We start from the raw sequence: 22,695 nt of genomic DNA on the forward strand, positions 1-22,695 counted from the left end.
CGTCGGATATAGCATTTGGTGAGGGATAGGAAAACTTAACATCTCCCTATACTACTACCCACTATACCTACAACATAACTAAACGCCATACTTCGAAATGTGGGTTAATAGGGGATGAGATGTTCTTTCGTGCATTCAGCACGTGCTGTCATGAGAAAACAGAAAATTAAAAAATCTTCTCTTATTGAATGGAGTCACACAAGCAGTGAATAAAAAATATGGCTATATTTTAAGTTATTTAAATGTCAACGCAGAAAAAAAAGAAATATTTCATTTCCGATAAAAATTGATATTTAAATTTGTTTGTCTTACTTCTAACATCCTGTAACAAATTCTTGCGATTATTATTATTAATTATTAATATTATTTATTTTATTTTGTAGGATAAACTCGATAATAATAATAATTATTATTAGATAAATTAAAAGAATATTTTTAATCATTTAAATTTGTTAACTACTTCAAGACACGATCATTAGAATGAGAGAGAAAAATTATTGATTAGTTTGGAAAAAAAAACATGTGTGCGGATCATAAAAGTTAGAAGTGAAACCTTTAATAAATCAAGTTTCAAGAGAATGAGACGAGTGCATAGTTATCAGGAACAGGATAATTTATTATATAATATTATTATAATATTATTTTATACTTCTTTTCCAATTATTTATTTAATAATTATAAAAATGCGCGCCCATAAGGATGCAACCCTCCAGACACACTTTGAAAATGTTGCTTACGAGCGCCATCTGTTGGGACGGAATTTTTTTCTGCCCGAAAGATAGGCAACCCCTAATACATGCGTGTATAAACAGTTTGAACTGAAAAAAAAATTCCGTCCCAACAGATGGCACTCGCAAGCAACATTTTCAAGTGTGTCTGGAGGGTTGCATACCTACAGACGTAATATTTTTTATAAATAATGATACAAATTTAATTTTAATTTTTTAATTAATTAATGCATATTTTTAGAATAATATTTAATATCTTATATGAAAAGTAAATATTTAAAAATTGAAATTAATCAATGTTAGACACTTAATGATCGTTGTAAAAATAATAAAAGATTAGAAAGTTGTTCATAATTTTAATTGGAGAACGATCCATGACTTAAAATCATGTGTATGTTTATGTATATGTTCTCCAACGCATCGCATAAAAAGGAGACCGAGAATAGGAAAAACTATATAGCAATATTCTGTCTCATTCTCTCGTAGGTTCAATCCTATTTATTTGTCTCTTTTTCTCTTCTTAGTATCATGGCCGCTGCATCGCTGCAGTGTTTCATTTTTTCAAATCACCCCCATTCTAAAAGTTTTTACTTCAAAAAAAAAAAAAAAAAAGAAACTTTGGGAATATTGAATTCAAATCTATATCGTATGTATATCACAAGTGTAAAATAGAATCTGGAGTTCACGACGATGACGATGGCTATGTCAAATAAATCATAGAACAACGTCGAAAAATGATATCCTGAATTTATCGCTACACGGATACACGTCCGAGAAGAAAATAATTTACGATATAGAGACGTCGACGCGTACTACTCGTCCACCCTCGAAACAGTTCTTTTAACTTATTGTCAGTATATCTGAAATTATTCCGCGGATAGACAAAAAAAAAAGAGACAGTTAAAGAGTAAGAATGAGGGATGAAATGAGAATTATATGTATATGTACATATATATATATATATATATGTATAAGTACGTATATATATATATAAAGAGAAAGAGAGGGTTAAACCGCTAGGACGAAACGCGAGCTTTCTCGCTCCGCGAGTATTATTATATTTCACCGGGGTCTCTTCTTTGACCTTTTTTCTCGCTTATGCCTTTGTTTTGCCACCTCACCATTGTTTCGAGACAATATACGGTGTAACTATAACGACTGCCTCGGGATAGGAGGACGACCAAGAGAGACGCGGTTACTTCTGAGAAATTATATAAGTTTTATTCTTTCCCTCTCTCTTAAAAAATATTCTCGTAACATGGTAGTCGTACTTTCTCCCTGCGAAAAGTATTCACATAAATTCTAGACTCCAAATTTTCTAAAAGAATAACTGAAAGAAATAAAACAGATTTAAACGTATAAAATAGTATGGTATACTAGTGTATGGGTCAGCTGAGACCTGCCATCTTACAAATTTCTACTGTTTTATTGATAGCAAAAAATATTTCGTATAAAAGTTTGTCGTTGTCGAGGAACAAGCTATGAAACGGAGAACATTGTTTTTGTTTGGTCTAACCGCGTAAGAGATTGGAAGGTAGTTTCGTCATTTTTGTGAAAAATGAAACTATGCTTTTTCGAATCCCTACGATTGCAGCCCTTTTTAAACACATAACGGTTCCTACATCATAAATACAAGAAAAACGATCATGGTAAAATGTTCATTCAATAACTCAGTTCGCATAAATCTCAAAATTTGATCATATAATTAATACTTTTAATTAATTAACATTCATTTAAACAATATCTTTAATCCGTCATATATAAAACTACATTAATTAGATTATTATACATTTGTTCAAACAATATATCTTGAAAAATGAACGGTAATTTTCATATATGTAATCTTAAATAAACAATATCTTTAAATTCGGAGTGGGGGGTGTTGACGTCAATAATACCACAAGCTATATTGACTTTGGCATATGATTATTTAGTATTATTTTTTCGAACTCGACCTATAAACAACGAAACACTTTCTCTCCGTGTTCGTATACTTTAATATTTCATCATTTCAGGTAATTAATATTAATTTAAATAATATTCTCCATTTCTGTATTGTATTAAACTAACACTTAAATAATATTTCACATTTTTAAATATTACATCAGGTATAACAAACGATAATTGTAAAATAATTTGAATTCGATATCTTGGTTTGTATAAATCTGGAAATTATTATAAATTTGTTTCAATTGTGAAATAATAGTATCAGAATTTAAATAATAGACCAATTTTTAATTTATGGGTTCTTCTCAACAGTTTCCACGTGATAAGATAATGAGTCGATAATACTTACGATCTATCGAATTCTTCATGTCCTCGTTTATCTTTATTTATGTCTTTCTGTCTGTTCTCCTTCTTCTTTTCTTTCTTTTTAAGTTTATTAACGTATTACCGTACCAATGGCTGTGCCGCTCATTTTCCAAATTGATTAACTTCACAAAACAAAAAGTAGGGGATAAAATAAAATTACATTCATTATTATATCATTTATTACTCAAAGATCAGAAAATTTTGTTGTCATTTTATATAACATTAAGTATAATTATTAAGGAAATTTATTTTAAATCTAAAGAATAAAGCATCAATAAAGTGCTTCTATACTAATATTAAACAAAAAATATTTAAGCCGGAGTTAATCCACTTTGGCCCTGTGAACGGTTCATATATGTATACTCGCATTTTTACAAAGAAATAACGAGTAGAACGATGTGCTAAAGAAAAAAAAAAAAAAAAGAACAATTTTATTTAAGTACTTTCGCAGTCCCTTGTGACACATATGTATGTATATATATATATACATAGTATTAAAGCAAACTCATATAATAAAGATTATCCGTTGAATCTTTAGCAAGGGATATACTCTTTGCAAGTAATATAGTCGGGGATGACTTTATTGCGAGATCCTTTTAGCCATTGTTTCTCTGTCACTTGTTAGCCTTCGGTCGCAACGTTATTACAAAATACGTGGTTTTTTTTTTTTCAACCTCTCACCCCGCTTTCGATAAAAATGATATAAATATTTATTCATCTTTGTAGAATAAACTTTGAAGAACAAAAAAAGCTATTCGATGTATGTATATAATATATAAATATGTATGTAATAGATACATAAATATATATGAGGAATACTCTATTATTATTCGATTTCTTACACATTCGATTGGTATATAATCCTTTCAATATAAATAATCCTAGATGAGTTCGTTATTATCCAAAAGTCTGGGAATAATATCAACATAAAGCTTTGAAAAAGGGTTGGCACGGAAAATAACTATCGGACAAAATTGGCTCTGGTTACTCGGCGAACGTTGAACTGTTTGATATAAAATTCTGGCTCTGCTACGCAATTTTCGAAGAGTGCTGGAAACACTGGACTTCCCATTTGCATTTCTACACCCTTTCTCTTCTTCCTTCCCTCCCTTTTTCTCTCTCTCTCTCTCTCTCTCTCTTTCTCTCCTTTTACTTCTTTTTCTTCTTCTTCTTCTTCTCCATCCTCCAATCCTACTTTTTCCGTCCACCCGACACCAACGCACTATATCTTCGAATTTCCGTTGAGATATCTTCACATCGCCGACTTTACTTGATCCACATCCTTATAGAAACCCTTTCTCATACCACCAAAATGTTTTCTTGCGGCTGAGTCCATCCAATTGAAAAGCTTCTTGGCCGAATCGTTTGTTAACGGAAGGATGAAAGTTTTGCGTACTACTATATTTTCTATTATGACTATACCCTTCAAACGTTTCATAAAATAAAACACATATGTTATATTTCGTTACTAGTATTTTAGCGTTTTATCAATTGTTATTTCATATTATTTACTTCTTACCAAATTCTGATTTATTTCGCGATCTATCTCTATATATTAAAGCTACATAATTATATTTATAGTTGAGGAAGAGATTCACGACATGGGTTTTATAGATAAACGTGAATATAATTGAAAAATTAAATTAATTTTATTAACATCGTAAATTACTTCCTTAAGGCCCGAATACCTGTATTAAGACACTTAAACTTGTGCTTGTGTGTTTAACGATAAATTAACTTAAAATTAGCAATAGTTCAATTCAGCTCGCAAACAAGGACGTTTTGTACGAAATGTTAACTGTCTAACATAACTATGATTTATATACAAAACCTAAATCTCGCGGTTTCATAAATTCCTTTAAGATATCATCCGTTATTTTACTTCTGGCTTCTTGATGTTTAGCAACGAGAGGTTGTAAGACTTCGATTAACTCTTTCTTGATTTCTCCTGATAGAATTTGTCCGCTGGTATAACCCTAGAAATATTGAATTTTATGATTATTTGTAAATCATAAAATAAAATGATTTAATGAAATTATTTATGATTAAAAACTTACTTCTCTGATCTTCTTTAATTTTTCATCATCTTCTAAGAAAAATCGTAACCATTGATAGGAAACGTCTACTTCACAGTTTCCACCTAACCGCCTGTGTTCTTCTACAGTGGCTTGTCCGCCAGAAAATGCGTACTTATTAATTTTATTCTTAATTTGCTTAGGTGTATCCGTTAAAAATACTGCTGTGAGATTATCGCTTGCAGACATTTTTGTCTTAGAGCCTTGTAATGCTGGAAAGAAAGTGGAGTGTAACAGAGCGGGTTTTGGATATCCAATTTTAGGCGTTACATCTCTTGTCATTCGAAAATATGGATCTTGATCTATAGCACATGGTATTAAGCAAGCAACCTTTTTATCTTGAAAAATAAAAGGAAATGTCCCAGAGATTGCTGGCGCAGCCTGCGTCGGTGGGAATGCAATCTTTCCAATAGGATCACTGTCACCAAAACCAAAAATACCTTTCACTTGATTATACGTAACACATCGTTGTACCCTTATCATATTTTGATAAAATGCTGGGTTATTTCCAATGTGTTCTAAATTAGAAAAGATAAATGTTTTAGATAAATTAAAGCCGCAAGCAATAATATCTTTCGCATTATTATGTGCTAACTTAATAGCGCTTTCTATATCAATGTTTTTCCATATAGCTTTTTCATCATCCGTCAACTGAATCACCAAAGGAACATCGAAGACATCTTGTAACCACTTACAAAACATAAATGGTATCAAATGTCCTATATGCATAGAATCTGAACTAGGACCTCTACCCGTATAAAGATAAAATGGTTTTCCTTGTTCGTAAAGATTTAATATAGTATGCATATCACGATGAGAGAAAAATATTCCTCTTCTTAGAAAATGATGAGGCCTCTTTTGCGTTATCTTTTCAAATCTATTTATTAATTCATCGTCTATCTTGGAACTTCCGAATTTTTCTGAAATAATACAAATATTTGTAAATAAAATTGACAAAGTTTGAAAATTGTATAAAAGGATAATTGTAAAATTTAGTAACATCGAATAGCTAAACAAAATTGTAATAAAAAAATATGCAAAATTTTTTGTCATATTAAATGCATGATTCACTACCTACTTATTAATTTGTCATAATCAATTCCGGTGTCATTTTTGCTCGTAACATTCCAAGGTGTTACAACATCTTCTTCGTCGCCAGTTCCATTTATGGACAATGCTTCAATTTCTACAATTTCTGCAGTCATTGTTTAATTACAATTAAAATAAATTAATACTTTACACGGTAAATGTATTTGAAATGCGGCATGTGCACAGATAACACGTTGTTAAAAAAGTACACTCAGCACAGCTGTCACACCACCAGTCACTTTTTTTAGGTTATAGTTTTCACATAAAGAAAGAAAAATTCACAAATATTGGCATTATTTTTAATGAAATAATATATCATTATATTAAATACAATATATTTAGCTTAAGAAGAACAATCAATAGAACATAACAATAATCATTACAATATAAAAATCCGAAAATTTAACCATCAATTGACTTCAGTAGTAAGTTCCAATACCGACTCAAGATGGCACTAGAAACTTGAATTACACATTTTATCGAAATATTATAAGGGTAAAAAATAATTGATCTATTATAAAATTAATTTTCACACATTACGTGTAATAATACAAAACAATAGAAATAATATAATTGTACAATCGTAACAATTAATAATTATAATTATAAATAACAAAATAAATATTATTATTCTCATATATTATTACCCTTATAAATATTTGAATCAATAATTAAAATTGTCATTTAACCATTTAATTGATTACTTTTCTTGTTCTAATTCGCAAATATTTTTAAATTATGCAATAAGCATTCATTTTTTTTTTTATTTTACAAACAATATTCTTAGACCTCACGATAGTACCCTTCCGGTAAAATAAGTAATATACCGTCGGTATATCTTTCAGTTATCTCGTTCTACGTGAGATACATTTAAGATGTAATTTTTTGTCACTTATATCTGACCTAAATTTAAATATCCTTTTTGAGGAGTTGATATTCAATGCAAATGACACCTGTCCCTTATATGTATATATATATATATATAAGTTGCAAGAATTTCGGAACAATAGTAGGAAAACACAGCTTACAATTAATAGACGTATCATTACTCGATTCTATTCAAAATGTTGATATTTCTTTATATTTGTAGTATAATCACTATATACGATGCATTAGGTGAGCAACACTATATTTTATAATGCTAGTTAGTATTATCATTAAAAAAAACAATTTTTTTAATTATTATTTCTTTAAAAAACAGCCGACTCGACAGCTCCTAAAATTGTCGGAGGTTTAACCGCAGAAGAAGGACAATATCCACATCAAGCTTCTCTTCGTTATAAAAAAAAACACTTCTGTGGAGGTTCGGTTTTAAATAAACGATGGATCCTTACAGCAGCTCATTGTCTTGCTGGGTAAGTTTACGTATTAAATATTCTTAATATTCATAAGGAAGAAATATTAGAATGAAAAATTCTTAGAGTGAACGATGCGACGTATTCTAATGATTAAATGTAAAAAAATATTTGTGTATTATAGACATTATACAATTTATAATTATGTCGTTAATTAAATGAAAACAGATTAGAAGCTAGCAATATAGCCGTTGTACTAGGAACTAATACCTTAGACAAAGGTGGTGACATGTATCAAGCAAATGTAACAATAGCACACGAGGAATATGATCCACGAAAAGTGAAAAATGATATTGGATTAATTAAACTCGATAAAGATATTGAATTTACTGAAAAAGTTAAACCAATTAATTTACCGATAGAAAATTATCAAAAAACTGACAGTTATGTTACATTGTCAGGTTGGGGTAGAACAAGTGTAAGTATATTTTATATTATATTAACTTTATTTTAAAGATGTATTTTTAAAAATATCATTTGTATGTACTGTATTACCGACACATTTTAGTATCCTGGAAATTCACCAAACGAACTTCAGCATATTAAATTAAAAGTAATCAATCAACAAAAGTGTGCCACAATGGTAATGATTACCAGAATTCCTGTTACAGACTCTAACATTTGTACTTTAAATCAATTCGGACAAGGTGCTTGTCATGTACGTACTTTGTATTTATTTTTTATTTTGCTATTGAAAAAATGATTATAAGATATTTCAAATAATACTCGGTCGGTAATATACAGGGTGACTCTGGTGGTCCTCTTATCGACGGAGACGAACAAATCGGAATTGTTTCTTGGGGTATTCCATGTGCAAGAAATCTACCTGACGTTTTTACTCGTGTATTTAATTATCTAGATTGGATAAAAAATCATATTAAAGAAGAGGAAAATCAAGTATCTGAATAATATAACTATATACGACTTAAGTAATAAATATAAATAAAATAAATTAATAAAAATGATTAAGTGAAGGAAAGTAAAAAATGAAAATAAAAATTATATTCAGTGTGTTTAAATATGTTCATCACTCCTAGTTTTATAATGCTTTATATCAACAATAAATTCCCCTAAGCTTTTAATTCTTGACCGAAACAAAACAATATAATTAGTATCAGAATAGTTTAATTAACACCCCTACCACTTAAAGCCACGAGCCGCTACTGCTAATAAGAGAAAAAGAGAAAAAGAGAGAAAGAGAAAGAGGAAATAACAAGTTTCGAAATTGACTACTAGGTAGTGCTTCAATCAGGAGAGATTTTTACTCCAGATTTTGTTTCCCTTTAAAACGTTAACTAAATTCCCTACGCACATTTACACGACAGCACTGGTTGTGTCTCGTGGCAATATCGTAACTGTTAACCAAAATGAACTTAACATTTAAATATTTATGTTTTTTCTGTATTTTCGCTTTTGCGAATGCCGGTGGACCAACTCTAGTATTGCTTGATAACCTTGCAATCAAAGAAACACATTCCATATTTTTCAGAACGTTACAAGGTATATAAACACTCATATTTTCTGTCACTGACAGTTATGATTAATCTTTTAATTACTTTATATCAGAAAGAAATTGAAGTAATATTTATAAAAAGAATCTTTATATTTACAATGAAATACACTTGTTCAATATTTTTATCTATGCATTTGTAATTACAGATGGTGGATATAGTTTAACATTTAAATTAGCTGATGATGCTAGTTTACAACTTTCAAAGTATGGAGAATATTTGTATCAGCACTTAATTATTTTCGCACCATCCATAGAAGAATTCGGTGGTGCTTTAAGCGTAGACGTTATTACAGACTTTATCGATGGAGGTGGAAATGTACTGGTTGCAGGATCCTCTCAGTCAGGAGATGCATTACGTGAACTGGCATCAGAATGTGGTTTCGAAATTGATGAAGAAGGAGCTTCTGTTATTGATCATATGAATTATGATGTTTCAGACAGTGGCTATCATACTATGATAGTAGCAAATCCGACCAACTTAATAGATGCTTCTGTTATCGTAGGAAGTAAAAATATTCCTCCATTATTATATGAAGGAACTGGATTAATAGCAGATGCTAACAATCCTTTACTACTACGTTTATTAACTGCAGCTAATTCTGCTTATTCTTATAATCCTTACAATCCAATCAAAGAATATCCTCATGCTGTTGGTAAAAATACTTTATTAATCGGAGCTTTGCAAGCTAGAAATAATGCTAGAGTATTATTCTCTGGTTCGCTCTTCTTCTTTAGCGATGAAGCATTTACCAAATCAGTTCAAAAAGTACAAGGTAAAATATCAACTTGTATCAATATAATCGCCAAAATATTTGTTCCAATGTAAAATAAAATTTTGTATATTTAGGTGATAAAAAATATGAAAAATCAGGAAATGAAGCAGTAGCTAAAGCTATGACTAAATGGGTCTTTAAAGAAAATGGAGTAATACGAGTTTCTGCTGTTCACCATCATAGAGTTGGAGAAATACAACCACCTCCAGCCTATACAGTAAAAGATGATGTTGTGTATTCCATTGATGTAGAAAAACTATCTGGTGATAAATGGGTTCCTTATGAAACTAACGACCTACAATTGGAATTTGTGCGAATTGATCCGTTCATTCGCATGACCATGAAGCCAACCGGCAAAGGGCACTATGAAGCAAGATTTAAGATTCCTGATGTATACGGAGTATATCAATTTAAAGTTGATTATACTCGCATGGGTTTGACACATTTATACAGTACGACTCAAGTGTCTGTTCGTCCTTTACAGCATACACAATATGAACGTTTTATTCCAAGTGCATTCCCATACTATGTCAGCGCTTTTTCAATGATGGGAGGTGTATTTCTATTTTCTTTAGTATTTTTGCATTATCGAGAAGATACAAAAACTAAGTCTGAGTAATTTAATTAATGAATAAATCGAAATCACAATGATGGAGAGACACTTTATAATATTACAACATAAAGTCAAATAAATTGTTATAGATATTTTTTACTGTATACAATTGTATTGTAAAAGAATTATCTTTTTTTACACCTACTATGTAAATTATAATATTTAATGTTATTAATATTGGAAAGTTTTGTGAGTTAAACTTGTAATGTTGTAAAATAGATCGTATGTACTAATGAAATGAACAAAGTTATTAAAGTAACATAAATTTTAATATATGGGCACTAATACGGTAAACCTCTTTTTTCTATGCAATGTGAAATAATTAAATTCACTATACTTGTATCACATTGATATTGCGAATAAAACAAAATGTCACTCAACTAATGCTTTTAGAATTACTGTCTTCAAAACAAAAAATATATATATATATCATAATAATATTTTCCAAATATAAAGTAAGCTTGAATATATACATTATAAAACAAGAAATTATAAATAATTTAAACATTATTAAAAAAAAAGTTAATAATAAGAAATACATATATTATTCTTTACCAATCAGAATAGAGTTTAAAAAAAGGCAACAAATATTTTTATAAAAATAATCATATTAAAAATTAAGTTTTTTTAAAAATAGTGATATGCATGTGTGTGTGTGTGTGTATGAGTGTGTATTTAAATATATAAATATTTAATGATAAATATTAAATTTTATCGTTTAATTGATATTAACAAAATGTTCATTAACTTCAGCAGTACACTTGGAATGTTGACATATCTAAAGAGTATGATTGGTCAAATTGGCTGTTAAAAAAAAAGAAGACAAAAGATCTTCGACAGAGTGTCGCGTGTACAATACTAGTACATATTTAATAGTATATTAATGAAATTATGCACATCAAGATCATTTTCTATAAATATTCTATAAATATTATTGTATGATTGTTTACAATATCGTAAATATTATATCAAATTATGATATAAATAGAGAAAGTGCAACAGAATTAAATTAGGAAAGAACAAAAATTTATTTTTTCTTGATTAATTACGTTATGTACAAAGTATAGTAATTTCTTTTTCCATACTCTCTTTATTAATAATTTGCGATAAGAAATAATTTCTTTCTACGATCATCTTAAAACTTTATAATGCAACCAGAAGAAAATAAACGTAAAGGAAGTTTTTTAGAGCATACAGATAGTCCTGAAAAATTAAGAAAAGTTGGTCAGACTAACAATAGATTTGTTGATAGTTTAATAGGACAATGGACAAAACATACCGGAATGCAAATTTCTTCAAAACAAGTAAGTATCATTTTAATATTTAAAGTTATTTTTATTATTATTATTATTATTATTATTAACGAATGAAATTTTCAGATTGAAGAATACAGATCAAATATAGATACCGAACAAGTGAATAACCAAAATCTTAAAATACAAATTTTAGAAAAGAAATTACAAGAGGCGGAAGATAATATAATTACACTTTCTACCAATCTTGAGAATGAACTCAATGTTAAAGAAGAAATATCAGAAAAGTTAGATATATTAATATTTATTTCATTATTATATCAAATCGTTCATTTTTCAAATTGATTAACTGAAACAAAAGAAAGAGCGTAAAAAAAATTAATAAAGTTACATAAATTATTTCACTTGTTCTCAATTTTAATGTATTTTTCTTTTTTTTTTTTCATAGATTAACTTCTACATGGGAATCTATAGATACAATAACAAACTATTGTAATTATATGTCTGAGACTATGAAAGCATTTCAAGAACATATAAATCATTTAACAGCTTCATATAACACCATAACAAATATGCAAAAAAAAACGGTAGAACGACAAGAACAACAAATACATGATATGAAAACGAAAGGTATGTTATTTAATCATGACAATGTATTTTACAATATGTATGCTCTTAATTAAATTATTAATTTATTTCCTACAAACGTAGATGCTGAACATCAGAAGTATATTGCCGAAGTAGAAGAAAACTTTATGAAGCAAGAAAAAAAGTAAATAGTGTTCTTTATGCATTATAAATATGTGTTAGTTAACATGAAAATTATTACATACAATAGTTATATATTTTCAAATATCTTACAGAATACAAGAATTGATCTCGGTGAAACAAATGTTGGAGGAACAAGCGAAAAGTTTCGAAGAAAAATTAAATTTTGAAAAAAATTATTTAATGAGTACTCATACAGAAGAGAAACTAAAATTAATTAATGTATATTTTCTCATATGTCACGAAATTAAATTAATGGTAATTCGAATGGTTTAATAATGTCCAATTTTTTTTTCTTTTTTTTTCTTTTAGGAACATGAAATTATTATAAAGGAAAGGGATCAATTACAATTATCGATAAAACAAATGGAAGAGAAAACAAAAAATACAATAGATTTAATAGCCGAAAAAGAAGCGACCATTACTAAATTGCAAAATAAAATGAATTCTTATATGTAAGTAATAATAAATATATAAGAAAATATTACATTAATTGAACATAATTTTTGTTTTATATTCTATTTTCTATATTTTAATCTTTCTATTTTATTATATTTTCTATTCAGTAATCAGATAACAGCACTGTCATCTAATAATACAGAATTAATTAAAAAACTCGAAAATGTAGAAAAAGAAAAAGAAAAAGAAATACAAGAAAAAGCAAACGAGGTATGTAATGAGAAATATGATACACAAATTTTTACATTATCGTCCATGATTGATTGCTGTGTTTTTTTTTTTTTTTTTTTTTTAATTTGAATATAGGTAAAACAACTTTCAGAAGTGATAAGTAAAAACAAAGAAAAAGAGAATGAATTAACTCAAAGTATTGAGCAAAAAGTAGAACAATGTAGATACTTTGAGAATAATTTATTAGATACGAAAAATAAATTAGAACAAGCAGGAAATACTATAAAACAGTTAAAAAATAATGAAAATGAAACTATTACAAAACTTCAGAAAGCAATAGATACATTACAAAAAGAAAAGGCAGAAATGTATTCGCAATATCAAACACAAATTCAGGTATTTCATTTAAATTATTTAACATTATAAATATTCGCATGGCTACTTTTATAATTATTTTCTTTATATAGCATATAAAGCAATCTGAGAAAAAAATTCAAGAGAAGCAGGAAACTGCTTTGAAAGAGGAATTTAAAACTAATACTATAGAAATGGAGAAAACGATAGAACAATTAAAACAAGAAATTACAAAACTTAATGAAACACTCGAAGAAACTAAAGCTGAAAATAATAGCAATAAGTTAAAAAAAGTGCCAGTAACATTTCCAAGAATAAAGAAAAAGCCGAGTCTGAATTAAAAAACAAGTACGCAAAGTATCAAAAGGAATTAATCTTAGCAGAGCAAAAATATAAAAATATGCTAGCTAAATGTGATAAGCAAAAAGAAATGCAAGTAGATATGTTGGAAATTCCACTAACAGTAAATTCTCTACCTCAAAAGAAAACAAAATTACAGAATGTAAGTACTTTTTAAATAAATAAAACCAATTGTAACATTATATTAAACCAAAGACAGATGAATAATTCTAATCAATATTGTTTTAAATAAAGGATAAAGAGGATCTTTTTAATGAATTGCAAAAATCATCTTCGCAACATGCACCAACACAAATGTCAAATGTTATAGCAACTCAAAACTCTATTGCGGTATATATTAAATACATTTTTATTTGTAAGAACATGATAACTTGTACTATAATATATATTTTTTTGCCATTTAGGAAACAGAAAATTCACTTAGTGAGAACAAGTTCTTTAAGCTAAGAAATACGCAAGTTCGACGTTACGGAAATCAAAAGAACAAATTTATTAGAACATAATATATATGTTAACGTACATTATCACATGCACAATCAAAGAGTAATATATGTTTTTTATATTTTTGTTATAATAATAGTATTGCACAAATTGCTTTGAAATAATGATAAAAAATATTCATGATTTTTATTTCGAATTTTACTCCAGTTATCGTAATTAATACTCTTTAGGATCAAAACAGTGATTAGGAGTAAAAATAAAATCAAATCATATTTGTAAATTTTTTGAATTAAATGTCAATCTTTATTAAAATACGTTTGAACATTTGTAGAATTTTTTATATAATAAATATATAGTAAAAAATACGAGAAGTATTGTTTAATATATAAAATTTTGTTCTATGTTCAATAACAAATTATAATAGATAATAATATATTTTTTACAAGCAAGAGAAGAAAATATGTATAGATGTGTTTAGAGTATCTTTTATAAAAATGATTCTTTCTTTTGTGCACATATCAATTATTCGCTAGAATTTGTAAACTAATACTTACAAGTTTTATACAAATAATTAATCGTTCATCAACGTTGAAGAATTATCCCATTTCATGGACCTTTCTATAGCCATTTTCCATTTTGAATATCTGAGATCTCGTTCTAAACAAAATATAAGAAAGGTAACATATCATAGTTATAAAAATATTTCAATACTCATTAATAATAATAATAATAATAATAATGTATGTAATTCTTTACCATCTTCTCCTATCACAGGTGTAAATTTCGTAACTTGCGAGACATCTATATCATTAATATCAATTAAGCCAGTTCCAACACCTGCCAAGATGGCTGCACCTAATGCCGTTGTTTCTACCATATTAGGTCTTACTATAACATAGTTATATAAACGTGATATTTATTGAGCAAATTTTAATCAACAATTTTATTTACAATTAAATAAAATAAATTCCTATATACCAACGGTTATTCCAGTTAAATCTGCTTGAAGTTGCATCAATAAATTATTTACAGTCATTCCACCATCAACTTGAAGTGTTGTCAATTTCGTACCAGAATCTTTTGCCATAACTTCTAAAATATCTCTTGTTTGGAAACATACCGCTTCAAGAGCAGCTCTGACAATATGATAGTGTTGTGTATCTTCAGTAATACCACAGATAACTCTACAAATAATAGTACAATTATTGTTATATAATTTATCAAATATTATTTAATTTAATTTATAAAAATATATACCCGCGTGCATCCTGTTGCCAATAAGGTGCATATAAACCAGAAAACGCAGGAACAAAATATACATCTCCGGAACATCTGACATTTTCTGCCATATCTTGTGACTGGGAAAAATTACTAAAGAGTTCTAAATTGTCTCTCAGCCAAGATAAAGCAGCTCCTGCTACTGCTACTGATCCTTCTAACGCATAAACTGCTGGCGATTTTCCTATTTTATAAGCAATTGTTGTTATCAAGCCATGAGTTGAGTCAACTTTCTGAAAACAATGAAAAATATTATAAATAGATAAACAATGTAAAAAATATTATTCATTATTATATAATTAATTTAAATAACATGTATACTTACTACATTTCCAGTATTATAAAGTAAAAAACAGCCAGTGCCATATGTAGCTTTTGCCTCTCCTGGTTTTAAACACAACTGACCTAACAAAGCTCCTTGCTGATCACCTACGCACTACAAAATATATAATATACTGCATTTATAAACAAATTTAGACAGGAATGTTTATATACTACTCACAAGGGAAGAGTCAAGTAGACAGAACATCATTTTTTTTCAATTCTACACAGTTGAGTTTTATGATTATCCATACTGTGTTAGGCTTAAAATTTCAGCCCATCGTCGTTTACTAGGTTTAAAACTTTTTAGCCTACTCATGAATATTTTTTCTATAATTTCTTAATATTTATTTCGCCATCTATCAAAATGTATATAAAACTTTTCCCTTTATTTTCATGAAAACGATCGAATATTAGGTCTTATTGCCTGTACAGTGTATGATCCTAATAAACTTCTACAACTGTGTAAAATTTTTTAAAAATTGGTGTCCCCTCTCTCTCTCTCTCTCTCTCTCTACATGGTTGGGGTTCTTGTCAGTATTAAAGATCATATGTAACTTACACCTGCAATAGGTATACCAGCCAAAACTGAAGGATTTGAAATAGTACCATATACTTCAGCACTTGACTTTATTTGTGGTAGGATATGTTGAGGTATTCCAAAGAAACGACATAATAAAGGATCCCATTTTAAAGTCTCTATATTCATTAACATTGTACGCGATGCATTAGATACGTCTGTCATATGTAATTGTCCCTTGGTAAGATTCTAAAAGATAGAAAATATATCAATCCAAGAACAAGACACTTAATAAATAAACATTCTCTTATAAAATAGTTAACTTACCCATATCAACCAAGTATCAATTGTTCCAAAAGCACATCTTTGTGCTTCAATAGCCTGCTTAACACGTGGTACATTATCGATTAACCATCGTATTTTTAATGCACTAAAGTAAGGAGACATTGGAAGACCGCAAAGAGGTTTTAAATAATTTTTATTCCTAGTTTTATTTGGAATACTTTCAAGTACGTCTTCCATCGTTGTTGTCGTTCTCATATCTAACCATACTGAAGAAAATAAAAAACAATATTAATTCAGTTCTATCTTAAATTAGATAATTGTATTAATTAATTATATTTAATACCAATTGCGTTATGCAAAGGTTCTCCTGTTTCTTTATCCCAAAGTAAAGTAGTTTCTCTTTGATTTGTAATACCAACTGCTTTGATATCTGATGGACTTATGCCAAACTCTTTTAATTTTTCGACTGTTTTTTTTATACATTGTATTACAGCTTGAAGGATCTCTTTTGGATCTTGTTCTACCCATCCTTCTTGAGGATACTTTTGTTTGATCTCAATTTGATGAGATGCCACTACTTTTTTAAGTACAATATCAAATACCTAACAAAAACAAAACAAAATATTTACATATATTCTTGAAAATTATTTTAATCAAATAATCACCTAACAAAAGTCATTTCTAAAATATACATTGAAAATAATAATAATAATAATAATAATAATACTTGTTATTCAGCAACATAATATTCTATTACACACGCCATTTAATTATTATCGTACGCACAAATAAATTATAAATAGATACAAATTTAATTTTGATAAATGTTTTGAAAATATTAGGAAATAACGACTTACCAAAAAATCTAGCGCTACTCGTACCTTCATCAATTGCACCTATGAGAGTTGCAGAACGATTAATATTTTCAGGCATTATTCTTAATTGTCGTTCAACTTCCTTTTTCGATATTAAACTATTTTTTATTTTGGCCTATATATAACCTTGACTTATTTAATTACATAATAGCAACATGTGACTCAAGGCAAAATAAATTCATTGGGCAGTAATAATTATTTGTAATTTAAAGGGCGCTAAATTCTAAATAATGAAATATAATTTATTATCAAAATTTGTCAAGCACACACACGACACACGACATACACATACATATATACATATATACATTTATATGCATGTATATATATATATTTTATCAATGCATCAAGCTATTACTACACTTCATAGGTATATGTAATCATGCATTAAATACATACGTGAATAAAATAATTAAAAAATTTATCGACACGTCATATATAATTAAATGGGTAAAATTATTAGAACATATGTCAGCCGTAAAATATCAGACATGATAATAATATTTAACTATTTCTTTGGATTTCTTTTATTTCTATATCTTTTTTCTGTTTGTTCAATGTGTGCGATGTTAAATCCTAATCCTACAGATGATATATAAAAAAAATTTTTCCACTTGAACACGTCGATAAGTTATCGACGACCTACTTATTATTTTTTTCCTCCAGAGGTCGCTAAGTGACATTTTTAATGATCCTTTAACTATGTTACCATGATATAATATATGCATATATTTTATCTGTTCTATTAGTAACTATAAATAAGAAAAATAATTAAAGAAACAAAATTAAATTAAAAGTTGATAAAAGTATATATATAATTATCACTCATAGACGATTATTGATTTATAATAGAACAGAATTACTTATTTGACTTACAGGTTGTTTCTGTTTTCGAATTACGTAGTTTCGAAGAAGCTATTAAATATAAATTAAAATAATTTCATCTTTACAACGAGAATGAACTCTAAGATAAATATGACGATAAAATGATGATTATTTTTCTTCTCTTTTTTGTTTTATTATTTCTCATGATAACGAAATATGTCGTATAATAGCACTTAAAAGAAAAAAAATTGTCTGCTCTTTTTTGTTGTTTTATTTTTTGTGTTTTTGCTATGAACAAGATCTGCAATTCCCCACTTCTCTTTCTGTTTCCTTCTCTTTCCCATTGGGATATTGAAAACTAACAACTCGAAGAAGATATTCAAACGTGTTCCTATATAAGAAGACGTTTATTCGCCTGGAGAGTGGATTTGACGTCTGAATTGTAAGGAGTAAAGATATTCCTAAGAGAAAAGACGAATTATAATTGTGTATAAAATCGAGATTGAATTTATCCTATTTAATAATTCATATCTCATCATTTAAATAACAAAATGTCTAAACAATTTTATCAATTCATTGGAATTTTTGTGTGTTTCTTAACATTTACCGGCATTTATGGTAAGACTTCCTTTAATCTGATTTACTATAATGATTTAGAAAAATAAGAAGTGTTCACGTTAATTACACATTTTATACAAATTTACATACTCTAATTGTTTATTCAAAAACTTATGTTGAATAATTTGTTAAATATTCTTTTAACATTTAAACTTTCATTAGACTTCGATGTTCCGACTTCCGGTTTGATTTATAGATAACTATATCATTTTGAAATCTGTATAAGATCAGTACGTTTTTGTAATAATTTTTTAATATATTATAATTTGTTATAATTTTGTTCGTAAATATTGATGTTCTTATTCAAAGATATTAATATTTTTTTAAGATAAACTTAACTTTATTATATAATTGTTTTATCAATTATGGGAAAATCCAATGTGACTTTAGATACATATGCGAATCATCATGTAACGTTTTAAAAAGAATCGCTCAGTGTTAACGTCAGTTTTAAAACATGCGGTTTTACATTAACCTTGAGTGTTTAATACTAACATGTAACATATAATATATCTTTTTAACCGGATATTGAATGACACAGTTTTAATATTTATTTTAAAAATCATTTATCCTTTTTATAGATCAATCGTATTTGATTAATTTCTTTGGAAATATTTGAAAATTGAACACGATGATATAGATCGTTAATCATCGATATATTTCTAATTATAATAATATTTAAATAAATTTATATGTATTATATTTATATCTGTTTTTTTTTCAATATTTTTGAAAAATAATTTACTCCATTTTTAATATGAAATAAATTAAACTTGATAAAAAATACAGGTCTAAGGGAAGGACATTCAAACTAGGCTAGTAACCTTATTCGTGATATAAAAATAGAAATAAAAATAATTAAAATTAAAAATTAAAAACAAAATAAATTATACAGAATTTTCTTGTACCGAAATAAAGTTTAAATCATTGGTTTACAACATTATTAGATTTTAATAATATATCAAATATTAGTACAACCAAGCACGTCAAGTTGAATAAAGAAATTCTTCAATGTCTCTTACTTATAATTTTTCTTATTTAAAATAAAAGGGTAAAGGAATAGTTTTTTAACCAAATGGTGAATGAGTCATCATAACTAATCCAAATTTGAATTATTTGAGTAGACTCGCAAAGTTAACGGTCCGACTCTATGTAAGTTAATGATAATTATTTTTATAATAAATTTATAAACGTATATTCAGTAATTAATAAATGTATAACATATTATGAAATAATGTTCGAGAGTATAATAAAGTCAAATTTTTCTTACACGAAAAATCAAATAAAAATATCCATAACAAAAATTTCTGTAGTTATAATGACGTAATCATATTGTACAGCATATTCATATCTCGTTCTTCTTTTTACTTTCCTGATACCCGTCGTCATTCACGAAATTGGTTATAGTGAACAAACAAAAGTAATTGTAAATCCTGGAGAAAAGAGCACTTCGTTTAAATAATTTAACACTCTACGTAAATACGTATACGTATGTAAATATGTATAGCGATGATTCGTCATGGGTTTTTTTCTTTATCACATACAGACACCCACGCATAGTTTATCGGTACAACTTTACATTAGCATAATTCATAAGGTTTTTTATAATCAGGACATGTAAGAATAACATTGAGTGTCTGTATGCATATTTCTTCTTTTTCTATTTCTTTCTCTGCGATATCACGTTCAAAGATGTTTTTATGATAATTACTGCAAATCTAAATGATCAACAAGTTGCATTAATTCGAAAGAAAAAGGTTGAAAATGTTAATAACATAATGATAATTAAAATCATGGATAAATCATTAATGATACCATTATGATTAAGAATATTACGATAAATCATGTGATTATAAATAAAAATATATTAAGAAATAAATTTAATAAAAATCTTATAGAAGTTCGATGAACTATGATCGATCCTATTTTTATCATACGTATAATCCTTCAAATTATTTATTTTCAAGGATACGATACGATCTTCACCTTGTCACAACTACCAAGAGTCTCGTTTTACCAGATCCCTTTCTTTTTTGATAGCCTTGTGCACTTATCTATATATATATATATATATATAATGACTCGTCCTGGAGAATTCTTAATGGAATTCAAATTTTTTCGAGAAAAACCAAAAAAATAACAGCTCTTGTACCGGTTTTGAGATTAGAAAACAAGAATATATCAGACGTAGATTTTTCAGAAATGTTATGAGAAAGTTATTTTGGAAGATTACAAACCAGTTTAACCAGATTCGGTCTTCAGATTTTATTGAACAACTTTTTCATTGTATTTTTTTGATACTTCGAATCAATGCATAAAAAAAAAAAAGAAGAAGAAGGAATCAATGCTAATAAATAGTCAACACACGATTAATTTGTTATCTTTTTCAAAGTTCAAGGCTATTTTTGCAATGCATTTAAACAATATATTATTTGGATAACTTTATATTTTGGAGTCACCTTATATAGTAAAGAATAAAAAACGAACCTCAGAAAAAAAAAGATTTATACATGACTTTTTTTCAGCACAAAATCCAATAGAGGTTTCAAAGGTATGTTTAGGATGCATTTGTGAAGCTGTATCAGGATGCAAGACGACACTCGGTTGCAACGGCGACGTATGCGGCCCTTTTCGCATAACTCATGCTTATTGGGTTGACGCTGGTAAACCAACGCTAAACAACGAAGCGAATACCAATGAAGGTGGTCAGTAAATATTTTATAATACATGTTTTATATACGTATATAAGTATACATGTTTCAATCCATGTTATTGTCAACTTTTTCTGTGCATAACTTCTTTTTTATATGCAGCATATCCAAATTGTGTTAACGATGCATTCTGTGCTGGAAACGCAGTGGAAAGTTACATGAAAAAGTTTGGTCGAGTAAGTTATACAAATAATTTTTTATATTTATTGAAGTGAAAGCTTCTTTAGAATTGGTGTGATTTAAAAAAATAAAACGCGGTGATGTAGTGGGAAAAAGAAACGGACGATGTAGTGGGGTAAAGAATTCAATTTTTATCATTATTTATAAAAATATTTAATTTGCAAACACTTTTTAAAGTATTTTGTTATTTACTTTCTTTGTAATTATTATAAAAATTCGCGCCTGTATGAATGCAACCCTCCAGACACACTTTGAAAATGTTGCTTGCGAGCGTCACCTGTCGGGACGGAAATTTGTTCTGCCCGAAAGATAGGCAACCGATCATACACACATGTATAAATAGTTTTGACTACAAAAAAAATTCCGTCCCAGTAGATGGCGCTCGCAGACAACATTTTCAAAGTGTATCTGAAGGGTTGCATACGAACAGGCGCGCATTTTTATAATAAAATTAATAATTAAATAAATAATTACAAATTAAAAGTACAAATAATATTATATAATAAATTATCCTCGAAACTTGTTTATTTGAAGGTTTCACTTCTAACTTGTGTGATCTGTACACATGATATTTTTTATTTTATATCAAAAATTGATATGTTACTAATAAAAATTTTTGTTTACTCATTTTATAGGATTGCAATGGAGATGGCATAGTTAATTGCGACGATTATATTCGTATACATCGTTATGGTAAAAACGGTTGCATGAATCAATTAGATAGTAAATTGGAATATGTTTACAAAACTTGCATGCAAATGTTCAATTAATATTTTATGCCAATCAATTAGAAAAATCTTCTACTGATATTATTTTA

At 27.8% G+C, this 22,695-nt stretch overlaps 6 protein-coding genes across 7 annotated transcripts; 4 read left to right on the forward strand and 2 right to left on the reverse strand.

The window, feature by feature from the left end:
• Positions 1 to 3,202: 3,202 nt before the first annotated feature.
• TrpRS (Tryptophanyl-tRNA synthetase) lies at positions 3,203 to 6,437 on the reverse strand. The gene is made up of 3 exons (XM_015330842.2): positions 6,195 to 6,437; positions 5,099 to 6,036; positions 3,203 to 5,017 (listed from the first exon to the last, which is right to left on the reverse strand). The coding sequence occupies exons 1-3, from the start codon at positions 6,319 to 6,321 to the stop codon at positions 4,853 to 4,855; spliced, it is 1,230 nt and encodes a 409-aa protein (XP_015186328.1). The 5' UTR covers positions 6,322 to 6,437; the 3' UTR covers positions 3,203 to 4,852.
• A 329-nt stretch (positions 6,438 to 6,766) lies between these two features.
• On the forward strand, positions 6,767 to 8,676 carry LOC107071599 (chymotrypsin-2). Its single transcript, XM_015330726.2, has 5 exons — positions 6,767 to 7,321; positions 7,407 to 7,560; positions 7,729 to 7,978; positions 8,069 to 8,218; positions 8,305 to 8,676. The coding sequence occupies exons 1-5, from the start codon at positions 7,270 to 7,272 to the stop codon at positions 8,467 to 8,469; spliced, it is 771 nt and encodes a 256-aa protein (XP_015186212.1). The 5' UTR covers positions 6,767 to 7,269; the 3' UTR covers positions 8,470 to 8,676.
• A 246-nt stretch (positions 8,677 to 8,922) lies between these two features.
• Positions 8,923 to 10,839, forward strand: Ost48 (dolichyl-diphosphooligosaccharide--protein glycosyltransferase non-catalytic subunit Ost48). The gene is made up of 3 exons (XM_015330770.2): positions 8,923 to 9,060; positions 9,220 to 9,846; positions 9,921 to 10,839. Exons 1-3 carry the CDS (start codon positions 8,928 to 8,930, stop codon positions 10,463 to 10,465), a joined length of 1,305 nt encoding a protein of 434 aa, XP_015186256.1. The 5' UTR covers positions 8,923 to 8,927; the 3' UTR covers positions 10,466 to 10,839.
• A 152-nt stretch (positions 10,840 to 10,991) lies between these two features.
• On the forward strand, positions 10,992 to 14,448 carry LOC107071620 (uncharacterized). Its single transcript, XM_015330767.2, is given in 12 exon segments — positions 10,992 to 11,763; positions 11,839 to 11,999; positions 12,161 to 12,342; positions 12,424 to 12,484; positions 12,576 to 12,702; positions 12,793 to 12,935; positions 13,047 to 13,149; positions 13,246 to 13,506; positions 13,578 to 13,746; positions 13,749 to 13,966; positions 14,059 to 14,154; positions 14,229 to 14,448. Coding segments are annotated over 12 exon segments (1,776 nt in total). The 5' UTR covers positions 10,992 to 11,607; the 3' UTR covers positions 14,328 to 14,448.
• An 89-nt stretch (positions 14,449 to 14,537) lies between these two features.
• On the reverse strand, positions 14,538 to 18,109 carry Gk1 (Glycerol kinase 1). Of its 2 annotated transcripts, XM_089173655.1 has the most exons (10): positions 17,944 to 18,109; positions 17,529 to 17,767; positions 17,013 to 17,272; positions 16,712 to 16,935; positions 16,427 to 16,633; positions 15,869 to 15,979; positions 15,523 to 15,776; positions 15,244 to 15,449; positions 15,022 to 15,153; positions 14,538 to 14,922 (listed from the first exon to the last, which is right to left on the reverse strand). In XM_089173655.1, the coding sequence occupies exons 2-10, from the start codon at positions 17,600 to 17,602 to the stop codon at positions 14,837 to 14,839; spliced, it is 1,554 nt and encodes a 517-aa protein (XP_089029781.1). In that variant the 5' UTR covers positions 17,603 to 17,767; positions 17,944 to 18,109; the 3' UTR covers positions 14,538 to 14,836. The 2 variants fall into 2 exon arrangements, with proteins under 2 accessions (XP_089029781.1, XP_089029782.1); XM_089173656.1 differs by lacking the exon at positions 17,944 to 18,109 and having other exon boundaries at positions 17,013 to 17,271; positions 17,551 to 17,874.
• Positions 18,110 to 18,745: 636 nt separating this feature from the next.
• On the forward strand, positions 18,746 to 22,688 carry LOC107071623 (lysozyme). The gene is made up of 4 exons (XM_015330771.2): positions 18,746 to 18,987; positions 21,513 to 21,692; positions 21,801 to 21,874; positions 22,514 to 22,688. Exons 1-4 carry the CDS (start codon positions 18,921 to 18,923, stop codon positions 22,646 to 22,648), a joined length of 456 nt encoding a protein of 151 aa, XP_015186257.2. The 5' UTR covers positions 18,746 to 18,920; the 3' UTR covers positions 22,649 to 22,688.
• Positions 22,689 to 22,695: the final 7 nt, after the last annotated feature.

Source organism: Polistes dominula, unplaced genomic scaffold, assembly GCF_049000335.1.
Source record: "Polistes dominula isolate Pdom_NZ unplaced genomic scaffold, Pdom_raw_medaka contig_33, whole genome shotgun sequence".
Lineage (NCBI taxonomy): Eukaryota > Metazoa > Arthropoda > Insecta > Hymenoptera > Vespidae > Polistes > Polistes dominula.